This window comes from Nematolebias whitei, chromosome 14 (genome assembly GCF_014905685.2).
Source record: "Nematolebias whitei isolate Nwh7 chromosome 14, NemWhi1, whole genome shotgun sequence".
NCBI lineage: Eukaryota > Metazoa > Chordata > Actinopteri > Cyprinodontiformes > Rivulidae > Nematolebias > Nematolebias whitei.
Window position 1 is genome coordinate 18,954,707 of NC_056511.1, and position 11,118 is coordinate 18,965,824.

General features: G+C 38.2%; 2 protein-coding genes across 3 annotated transcripts in view; both read left to right on the plus strand.

Annotated features, from left to right (window-relative positions):
- Nucleotides 1-888: 888 nt before the first annotated feature.
- sparta (spartin a) lies at nt 889-8,874 on the plus strand. Of its 2 annotated transcripts, none has more exons than XM_037687962.1 (8): nt 889-1,030; nt 2,939-3,716; nt 4,924-5,118; nt 5,591-5,843; nt 6,181-6,375; nt 7,200-7,361; nt 7,473-7,563; nt 8,296-8,874. In XM_037687962.1, the coding sequence occupies exons 2-8, from the start codon at nt 2,940-2,942 to the stop codon at nt 8,555-8,557; spliced, it is 1,935 nt and encodes a 644-aa protein (XP_037543890.1). In that variant the 5' UTR covers nt 889-1,030; nt 2,939; the 3' UTR covers nt 8,558-8,874. The 2 variants fall into 2 exon arrangements, with proteins under 2 accessions (XP_037543890.1, XP_037543891.1); XM_037687963.1 differs by having other exon boundaries at nt 896-950.
- A 648-nt stretch (nt 8,875-9,522) lies between these two features.
- ccdc169 (coiled-coil domain containing 169) overlaps nt 9,523-11,118 on the plus strand; it is an 8,228-nt gene continuing 6,632 nt past the window's right edge. Inside the window, exons 1-3 of the mRNA XM_037688301.1 lie at nt 9,523-9,599; nt 9,696-9,778; nt 9,860-9,970. Of these exons, the coding sequence (XP_037544229.1) occupies nt 9,523-9,599; nt 9,696-9,778; nt 9,860-9,970 (271 nt within the window). The remainder of the gene's footprint in view (nt 9,600-9,695; nt 9,779-9,859; nt 9,971-11,118) is intronic.

Here is an 11,118-nt window from a genome sequence, read left to right on the forward strand (position 1 = left end):
ATATATATATATATATATATTAGATTTGCATTACAAAATGTGTCTTATGTGCGTGTTTTCTATTAGATATCAGGTTAAAAAATGTTTTACAAAACAATAAAAAGTTGTGGTATATTTCTGTTTCACTGATTGACCTTTTAAGTTGTGAAAATGTAGACTTTAAAACATCATGTCTATTATGTAATTCTTCTGAGGTGAGCATAGAAACTTTCCTCCTCAAGCAATAAATAAAAAATATACATAAAATATGGCTTTGTTTTGCAAACCCCGACAGTGTTGTGCACGAACTCCATCTAACTAGAGCTGCCGTGCCACTCAATCCATAATATAAAGGTTATGTGTTTATAGAAATACAATTATGTGTATCAGAAGCATAATTTTATGTAAATAAAATAATTTCTTGGTATTTGATCAAGCTGGTTGTGTGTGCTTTACAGTGTCTGAATTCATAGTGGAGCTAAATGAATTAATTTCATTGTGGTGACCAAGGGAATAGATGTTTTGATTTGTTTACACAACTGAATGCTTCATGGTGTTATTAAATGTTTATATTGTTATGATGAGGACCATGTTTCTAATCATCTTTTCATTAGTTAAGGCGGTTTTAACAGTATTTTCCATCTCCACATTTGCTTTTTATCCTATTAAATGGTAATTTCTCGACCTCCTAAAAGAGCAATTAATCCTAACTATAACATTTGGAGCAGAGTCACAATTTTACATAAACCCTGAACATTTTTAATAAATAAACTTTAAACAAAAAGTGTTTTGAAACACACAGGAAACAAAAGTTATCAATTTTTTTGTCTTCGTACCCAAGTTTTATTTTGAAAGGATGTTGTCGAACGTCATTTCCTTTATCTGGTTGAGTGACTTGGCGCTCGTGCGTCTGAATGAGCTGAGTTAAACTACAAGGCTGGATTTCACACCTGAGAGGACAGAAGGAACAGGTAAAATCTGAAATAAAATCTTAAACAAGAATTTTTTAAAATTTTTTCTTCTTTGCGGGATTCCAGCGCTCCAAGTGAAGGTAACTAAACTTTATTTATTATTTAAAAAAATGTATTAATAGACGTAAGGAAGCGTCACGCGCACCTGTTGGTCTGGAATAACTTGCTCTTCCTTTGTTTGCTAGCTCAACACTTGTTGGCATGAACAATTACATGACTGAGATTTTATTCAAATTTATTCTTTTAAAAATGTTTGAGCCACCAAATATTTTCTTTTAGTTTATCTTAAGCATATTTTAGCTAAGCTCTTCACTTTTCTCGCGGTTTGTCTTGCTGTACATAGCTTTTTTTTTAAAGGTACAACTCAAGATGTTCTTTCCCCCCTCTAATTAATGGAAGAACAACAAGCTGTGTTCTATTAATGTTTTAGTTCAATTCAATTTTTTTATATATCGCATCACAACAGAAGTCATCTCAGGGCTCAGAACTAAAACATTCATATATATAAATAATCATTTAACATTATTTATCTGAGGAGCAGACTGCTTTGAATTTAACTTCATCGCAGAACTCTCATCTTGAGCAAGCATGAAGGTGACAGTGGAAAGGAAAAACTCCCTCATGAGGGAGAAACCTCCAGTAGAACCAGGCTCAGGACAAGCGGCCATCTTCATCGACCGGCTGGGTATGAGAGCAACAGGAAGGAGGAACAGATACACAATGGCAGGACAAGAATTGCATACTAAGACAGAAATAGTATCAAATGAAAACTATTCAATTTTAACAATTCATTTGAAGAAATGAGGTCAGTTTGTCCTCCCGTAGTCTAAGCCTATAGCAGCATAACAAGCCAACCCTAACTATAGGATTTATCAAAAAGGAAAGTCTTAACTCCAGTCTTAAATCTGGACAATGTGTCAGTCTTACAGACAGAAACTGGAAGTTGGTTCCATAAGAGAGGAGCCTGATAACTGAAAGGTCTTCCTCCAATTTTGCTCTTGGAAACTCTAGGAACCACAAGTAAACCTGCAGTCTGAGAGCAAAGTGCTCTGTTAGGAAAATATGGAACAGTAAGATATAAGATGAAGCTAGGTTGTTGAGGGCTTTGTAGGTTACAAGTAAGATTTTGGATTCAATTTTGAATTTGACAGGGAGCCAATAGAGAGAAACTAAAGTTGGAGAGATATTGGGGATATTGGGGGAGTGGTGGCGCAGAGGTTAGAGAGGTGGGCTTGTGATCCGAAGATCGCCGGTTCACGCCCCGGCCCCGACAACATCAAAATTGTGGGTGGGGTAGGTGAAACACCCACACTTGCCCCCACCCTCATTCGCCCCACTCTGGGCCCATGAGCAAGGCCCTTAACCCCCACCATGTGCTCCCTAAACAGGTCTCTCTTGAAAATGAGTTCTCGTGGCTCAATGAGACTAACCTGGATAAATAAAGGCTAAATGAAAAAAATGAAAATATGATCGCTCCTAACTCCAGTTAAGACTCTGGCAGCAGCATTTTGGATTAACTGAAGACTTTTTAAAGAATTATTTGGACACCCAGATAACAAACCATTTCAATAGTCCCGTCTAGACGTGACAAATGCATGAACCAGTTTTCCTGCGTCATTTTTAATTTTAGTGATATTACATAGGTGGAAAAAGGCGTTTTTAATGTGGGAGATAAAAGATATGTCCAGATAAAAAAAACACAAGCTTTTTAACATTATAACTGAAGGCCAGATTAATGCCATCCAAGGAGGGCGAAAGACTGAAAAATGTAGTCCTATGATGTTCAGGTCCAAAAACCAAAACCTGAGTCTTGTCTGAGTTTAAAAGCAGAAAATTTAGGGTCGTCCAGGTTTTTATGTCTTTAAGAAATGCTTGTAGTCTATGTAATGGATTTTAGACACATTTTAGAGACATTTACATTTTATTACAGTCTTGGGTTAAATCTAATATATTTTTTATTATTTTCTGGGTGTGTTTTGCTCCTTTAGTATGGCTGAACCTGCTGAGCTGCTGATTATTAAAGACCAGTATGTCTGTACCTGCCACTGTCTGCATCGAGGACTGGCAGCTGAAGACGCCGACAACAAATCCGAGGCCTTGGTATTGTACAGGAAGGCTCATCAGCATCTTACCCAGGGGCTGGAGGTGCCCACACAAGGGGAGAGGCACCACGGGGAGGCCTGGGACAAGGCCAGGCATCTTCAGCAGAAGATGGAGGATATGTTAGAAACTGTTAATGACCACCTTTCTGAACTGGAAAAGTCACCAGAAAATGCAAATTATGTTCTTTTGCTTGATGACTCTTCTGCTATCTATCCAAACTTGGCTACGAAGAGTCAGCCCTCAAAGAGCACACTCCACCATCTGTACCCCACCATACCAGCTACATCACCAGCCCCCTACACAGCCCCCATCAACCCTGCTTCCCCTGCTGTCCCAAACACATACACACTCCCTGCAGGAGATCGGGAAACTGTCACCATGGATAATCCAGCAGAACTGCCTCCAGCGTACACCCCAAAGCCCACAGATGGACACTGCCGCCTGCCTTTTGATCCTGTTGGAGCCAGCTTCTGGCCCGGTAGACCTGGTCAAGCAGTAGCAAATGAAAAGGAGCTGCTTTATATCCCCTCAGGGGTGCAGCTCTTTTTTGTGGAGCCAAGTGGACAGGTCAGCTCTCTGTCTTATCCCAGCTACCTTCGCATCATCACAGTGGACAGTCTGCACAGCAATTCCAGAGCTGGAAAACCTTCAGCAACTTTGCGTGTAAGTAAGAGTAAGCGTGAGTTTGTGCTGTTAAGAGGACATTTTTTTTGGGTGTGTGTGTCCTTAGGTGTGATTTCAGGGAAGTCCGTGTTAGTGTTTTTTTAAATGTTTTCATAGCTTAACCATGGGTCAGTAAGTTAATGCGTTGATGGGGGAGAAAATTTAAAAAGTAAGAGATGGTATTAAAAACATTAAATTAGTCTTATAATGCACATTGTAGCTGAACTTATCTTAATTACTCAGTTAAATGTTTATACTCCGTTACTTCAGGATTCAGGAAATTGTGAAACATACCTATGATTTCCTGGAAGAAAATGTTTCAATTATGACCATATCATAAGAAAACACTAATTTTCTTGCCCATTGAAATATTCTTTAAAGTTGTCAACATAATTGCCCAGCTGGTTGGGCAGTTAAAACTGTTGCTATAGTTGCTACTCAGTTAGTCGTTTTATTATAGAGGCTTTTGAAAACCCTATACCTGATTGTTTTGTGTTGGTTCATGATAAAATAAAAGTTTGTTCTGGCAGCTCTACAAAGTATGCATTATTCTGTGCTTTGTCCTGCACTGCAATCCGTGATTCTTCGCTTCCTGCTCAACAATCCTGACTCTGTATTCTGACTCTGCTTTGTTTCCTAGTAAGACAATGGTCCCATTAATAGATGACTTTGCACTTCTGTTGTGCTGCTGGTCAGAGTCCTGTGCCCTCGCTGGGGTCAATCTGCCAGGCGACATACAAGCGGCACCACGCAGCAACAAATCTGTTTTTGTTACGTCTTTGCACAAGACTGACATCTTACAGCTGATGCTTTACCTTTTTTTTTATTTTAATTTTTATTGAAAGAGATCATAAAGGACAAAAAACAAGATGCATTCTAGTAAATGGGGTACGTTTGTGCCTTTACAGATAAACAGGTTTAAAATTTAACCCTGCAGCCTTTGTAAACAAAAGTTGCAGGTGATGTCTTAATACTTACGACCCAGAGAGGAAGGGAAAGAGTCCCAAAATGTCAATAAAATTTATTATAACTAATTTCCTGTCTTAAAGTTATTAAATAAAACAGTAGATTAAAAAAATGATTAGATTGATCATAAACCAGTTACAATTGCTGACCAGTATAAATGAATAAATAAATCTAATCTTGATCATTTCGACCGATAATACCTTTTTCAACCTTCTTTTGTTTGTTTCATTGGGTTTTCTAGGTGGGCAGTTGGATGTATCCATTGATGGCGGACACGCCGGTGCTGCTGGCCAACTCTGGGATCTTCATGTTTCCTGACTGCTTGTCGGAGACACCTGGCTCCTACGTGGGTTTGGTGTTCTCCTCTGAACTGCCTGCTGCTGACTGTGAGATGTTTCAGGACCTGCTAACGCAGCTTACAGACTTCAGGATTCAGGTCAGCCTTTACTAACAGCAGTGTTGTATGTAGGTCGGCACAATAAGTTTAGGATGAAGTGGTCAAACCACACTCTGGAGCACCTTGTGTCTGTCACAATACACAGTATTTTTTGTGTGTTCAATAATATTTCTACATAACCCAAATCTACATAAGGGCCCAAATCCCCTTTTTAAACAGGCTTAATAAAATAGAGACTGGAACGCCTTTCAAAACTATCGGGTTTGCCGAGTGCCTTCCGAAACATTAGATGTATGCGAGGATACAGATCATATGTGGAGTTTGATTTGTAACTTTGAGATCAATGTTCTAAAATACTGTACATCCCAAGAGCAAAACAAATCGTTTCTTTCTTCATCACACTGTTTGTTTGTAATATGTTTGGTTGTTTACATATTAATAAAGTGATTCTGCTTCAGCTTTCCTCTCGTCATCACAGTGTAGCTCGTAACTTAAATATATTTTCTGATAGGACCCAGAAGGTACAGGAGTAGAGGTCATGAACCTGACTACAAAAGTCCCTCTTGGTCACGTGAATGAGTATACAGCACCAGCAGCAGAGAGGGAAATACCAGCAGCAAAGAAAGAAATACCAGCAGCAAAGAAAGAAATACCAGCAGCAAAGAAAGAAATACCAGCAGCAAAGAAAGAAATACCAGCAGCAGAGAAGGAAGTTGCACCATTACCTGGATGGAGTGAAAAGATGGCCCAAGGAATCTTGTCAGGTGAGTTTGTGGAAAAACAAACTCTGTTAAACTATCAATCACCTTTACTTAAATGGTGCTTTCATTTTTAAAACAAGATATTGTATAAATATGGTTATTTGATGCATTATAAGCACCATTTACAAGAAAAATGGAGGAAATGGAAATAACATTTTCAGAATATTAAACAAAAATCTCAACGTACAGTAGATGTTCTAAAGAGTATTCACTAGATGGTGCTGTTTACCACTGCAGTATACTGACCAGGATTCAGGTATGCAAGAAAAACGTTGAACATTCTGGTGTACCATTAATTTGAGACCAGCACATTTAAGAAGACAAACGTATATCTCTGTAGGAGCTACACGGCTGAGTCAGTCATTCGCAAAAGGAGCAGAGGCGACAGGGAGGGCCATTCATAAAGGAGGAGCCAAGATCCGGGACCGCATCACACCTGAGGAGACTCCGTCAGAGGTCAACCCTCGTGTCACTAAAGGCCTGAATGCGACTAAACAGGCTACTGGAGGTGCTGTTCGCGTCACCCAGTTGTTAGGTGAGAATATTAATCTTAATTAATTTTTTTATTGACTTAATAATATTCAAACTAGAGCATACTGACATTTTCCCATAATTCATCCATCTTTTTTTGTTTGTTTACTTTTTCCTTTTCGGGTCATGGGGGAGCCTGTCTCTAGCAGTCATTGTGTGAGAGGCAGGGCACATGCTGTTTGGGGTGGCTTTGTGGCTGAGTGGTTAGAGCAGTCGTCCTCCAGTGCAAAGAGTTCGATGCCACCAACAGTCACATGCCGAAGTGTCCCTGAGCAAGCCACTGAACCCCTCATTGCCTCCTATGTGTGTCCCATCAGTGTATGAATGTGATAAAACACTTATTATTTGTACAGAAATAGTAGAGTGCTCTATGAATGGGTAAATGAGGGCACATATTGTAGTGTAAAGCACTTTGAGTATCTTGATAAGATAGAAAAGTGCTAAATAACTGCAGTCCATTTACATCTGGGAGATGTCACAGATCCAACACAGGGTCACATAAGACTAAATGAGACACGCGCTCACTCGCACCTAGTGAAAAATCATTATTTATTCTAACAATTACATTTTTGATCAATGAAAGAAAACCAGAATACCTGGAGAAAACTCATGCATGCATAGGGAGAGCATGCAAACTCCTATAAGAGTAGCGAGGCAAATCTGTGGCCTTGTTCCTGTGGGTTGACAGAGCCAACCACTGCTCCACCAACAGTCGAGCTCAAATAATGCTTATATATATATATATGGTTTTGTTGTTAATGTGTGTCCTGTCTTGATCATCAGAGTATAAGATATTTAACAAATTTTATTGTACAACTGTATCCACAGTGAGTGGCTTGAGCACAATTGCAGGACATGTAGCAGACAAGGTGGGCCCTCAAATAAAGAAATATGGTCCTAAATTGGTTCCAGAGGCTTTGAAGAAGAACCAAGATGGCCAACCTTCCAACTTTGATGGAGCCAAACTTGTAGCAGTCAGTGGTGTTCAAGGTGCGTAGTAAAATTAAAAAATAGTTTGCTTGGTCTTGGAAACGTTTGATTAGTAAATGCTGTTTTTCTGGAGGACTTTTTATTTGAGTTTGAATTGTATTTCAAAATTAGGTTTCTCTACTGTTTGGTCAAGTCTGGAATCTGGAGCAAAGCTTGTCTGCAAAAGTGTTTCTGCTGAGACCGTCACAACAGTGAAGTACAAGTAAGTTCAGATGTTCCTATTATGGCACTGATTCATATTATAAAACTTCAATCTTATAGCTGTTTTCCTCTCAGCTTTTGAATTTCACTTAAACAGCAGTAGGTGTACTGGATAAGAAACCAATCTGCTACTTACCCACTGTTTTCCTTTCATCTTGGTATGTTGGTGCTCTGACCTTTTTTCACTCCTGTTTCTTTTTCAGATTTAGGGGCTTAGAAAATCTCACACATGGGTCCATCAACATTTGATTTCTCGGGGGAGTAAAGGCTTGTTGCTTGTGAACTAACAATTAAAACCTGTTAGACACACTTTTACTAACCCAAGCCAAGTTGGAAAATGGCACATCTTCAGATGCAACATGGATTGTATTTTCAAGCTTTGGGTTCATTTACCTTTTTGTGCATAGCTACAGTGACGGTGTGTCAGATTCCAAGTGCCTTAAACTAGTGTGACCAACACCTAACTCTTCCTCTGAACGCCTCCTTGTGTGACCACAAATCTCTGTAGTTGTTGCACACTTCATATATCAGAACAGACGGTGCAGCCGCTGCTGTTTCTGGGTTTATTTGTGCTAACCTGAGCTAAATGCCAGCTTGTGCTGGGTGCCAAACTCTTTTTATTTAGACTATTTATAAACCTTTTATTATACGTGTTGTTCATTTAAAGTGTTTTATTTATTTATTTTGACCGCACTGCTCTTCTTTAATGCCACAAAATTATCTGTGACAAAAGGTATGGTGAGGATACAGGCGAAGCCACAAACACTGCTCTCGTGTCAGTGGGCAACATCGGTCTGGCAGCACACAATCTTGACAATCTGGGCATTAAAGCCTTCCTGAAGACGACCAGCAAGAAGACAGCCACAACAATGTCGGCAACTCCCGATGGAGAGCTTGCAGAAACCGAAGAGAAGAAAGTGCGAAGGGAGGAACAGCAATCGCAGACTGAGGGAAGGACCGTGCAGAAGAAAAAAGAGGAAGAGAAGAAAGAATAAATGTATGCAGGATGTTAATGCTTTCCATTTTAGTACCACTAATAAGGGTCTGTTCCGAAAGGCTTCATTCTATCATTGTAAATAGGTTATTTATGGGTTTGTAAACAGTCTTATAAAAATAGTCATAAAACACTGTTCATACATAGAGGCAGGCTCACTGGCAAGATCAATTGCTGTACTTTTATTTATTTAGGTAAATGTAATTTAAAGCTATTTGCTTATTTTTTAAAATTTAACAAAACTTTATGCCAATTTTTTTTGTCTAAAAACACTCATGTCACATGCAAGTAAATTATTGGCAACTGTATGTGGTATTTAGGAGCTAAATTATGAAGAGCTAAAAACGAAAAGCTAATCTTTCTTACAAAATACTCGGTCTGCTCCAATGCATGAACAATCGCTTATAACTATTTTATAAGCGATTGTTAATGCTTTAAGTGTCAACAAACTCATTAAAAACCTTTTTTTATTGCAACTGTACACGCCTTATAAAGGGTCCATTATTAGAACGTACTTGGTTTTATTTTAAATATATCTTTTTTTTTTTTGTGTGTACATGATACTGATAATCTTTTAACTAAGGGGTATTGTGAAAAGAATAAATTTAAATAAAGCTGTAAATCTTATCAGACTGGTGTCCGTAATTTCTACAGTTAATTTATTTAAAATCCCAGTTTCCAGATGACCCATGGATGTACATGAGACGGACCAAATATCTGCTAAACTGTCAGTAAGAAGTTTATGTAGAAATAAAGCTTAAAATAAGCTAAGTTTAATAGTCCACACAACACACTACTACCACATTTGAGGAAGGTTGTGAAATCTGCAAAAAAATGCCAACAAAACTGAAGGTTTTATTTTGAAACATTGCACTGTTTAGTCTTATTTGGTAGCGACGCCTTAAACCGGAAGTATAGGTCTCCATGGAAACCGAGCCACAACACATTCCGTTACTTTTCCTGATTATGGCTAAAGACAGCGACTTAAGTAAATACGATTTGTCGCGGCTGCGGGTGGAGTTTGAAGAAGAAAGAGAGATAAAGTGAGTTTATTTGAACCTTTTTTTCAACATTTTGATAATAATTCAAAGGTTTTGCACCGCTGCTAAAGTTGAAGCTAGCATCTGACGTTTGTGCAGAGAAATGCTGGAAGAATCTGTGTCGGACCTGAGGAGAACCATGTGTGAACTACAAGAAAGACTGCTCAGCGTCGATGAAGAAGGTGGGAAGATAATTAAAAATGGTTGGCAATTAAAAGGTGTTTTTCCTCGTGGTCAGCTCTGTTGATTTCTCATGTTGTCAGGGAATGAGTGGAAGACGAGATACGAGTCGCAGGTGGAGCTGAATGGACACTTGGACCGGCAGATTTCGCTCATTCAGGAGAGGCTGGAGGACACAAGAGGAAACCCTATGGGTAAGTTCTGACCCATCTTCATGCTCGTTTTCTTGAGGACTTGTGGGACCATTAGCTTAAACTCACTCTTAAGTTGCAAAGGGTCTCAAAGGAAACTAGAAGACAAAAGGCACAAATTCACTTCCGATATTTAGCAAGAGAAAACTAGTCACTTTAATTTAGGAAGCCACATCTGTAAACAGGTCTTCGTGCAGTCTGCTGCCATTAACCAAAATTTAACTTGTGTTTCTGGGTTAAACAGAAACAAATAGTAAACATTCAAACTTTATTACTGTTTATGAATATTAAACAAATAATATGAAATAAGACAGAAACTTTAATTGGAAAGGTCTAATAACTAGAATCCTTTGGAATAGTTTACTTGATAACGGTGTACATGTACAGTGGTGATGTAGTCTACAACACTTCATACAACAATGTGCTTTAGATTAAGACAAAAATTGAAAGAGGATCAACAAACAATAAAACACAAGCTCATTTAAAAGTGCTATGAGCTGAAATAAAAATTAGACATTGGTGACCATTACATGAAGGGACTGAAGGAAATGAGGAAACGCCAGCGGAAGGTAGGTATCCATCCCTCACTCCCTTCATTCCTTCCTTCCTTTTTCCTCCCTCCCTCCATTTTTTCCTTTTTGGCTTGCTGTGGAGCTGGTACATACCTTCAGCAGTCATTGTAAGAGAGGCAGGGTACACCCTGAACAACTCTCAAGTCCATCACATGGCAAGGTAGTGTCAAAGATATAAAATATTTATATCATTAAATCATGACTTCTAAAATCAAGAAAAAAAAAAATTTAAACCAAGACTCTAATAAAGAAAAAAATTAGGTAAATGAGTGGAAATTAAAAACAAAATAAGTTACTATTGTTTATCTACAAATAAATAAAAAAAGTACTCAATAATGAAAAAAAATGTTGCATTGAATTAATTATATTTAGTTATAATTCAATAAAAAGTCAAACTAAATTTTTGAAAATTTTTAAATAAATAAAGTGCAAGCATTAGTGTATTATCAGCTGTATCAGGGCTTTAAAAACTACAGTGTGTGTATATATGTATATATATACATGTGTGTGTGTGTGTGTGTATATGTGTGTATATGTGTGTATTATGGTATGTATATGTATGTGTGTATTATGGTATGT

Excerpts from the sequence above, each read along its gene's own strand:
- sparta (XM_037687962.1), top strand. The coding sequence starts at position 2,940 with ATGGCTGAACCTGCTGAGCTGCTGATTATTAAAGACCAGTATGTCTGT. Across the intron at positions 5,119-5,590 it reads TTACAGACTTCAGGATTCAG|GACCCAGAAGGTACAGGAGT; the intron begins GTCAGCCTTTAC and ends ATTTTCTGATAG. Across the intron at positions 7,362-7,472 it reads AGCAGTCAGTGGTGTTCAAG|GTTTCTCTACTGTTTGGTCA; the intron begins GTGCGTAGTAAA and ends TTTCAAAATTAG.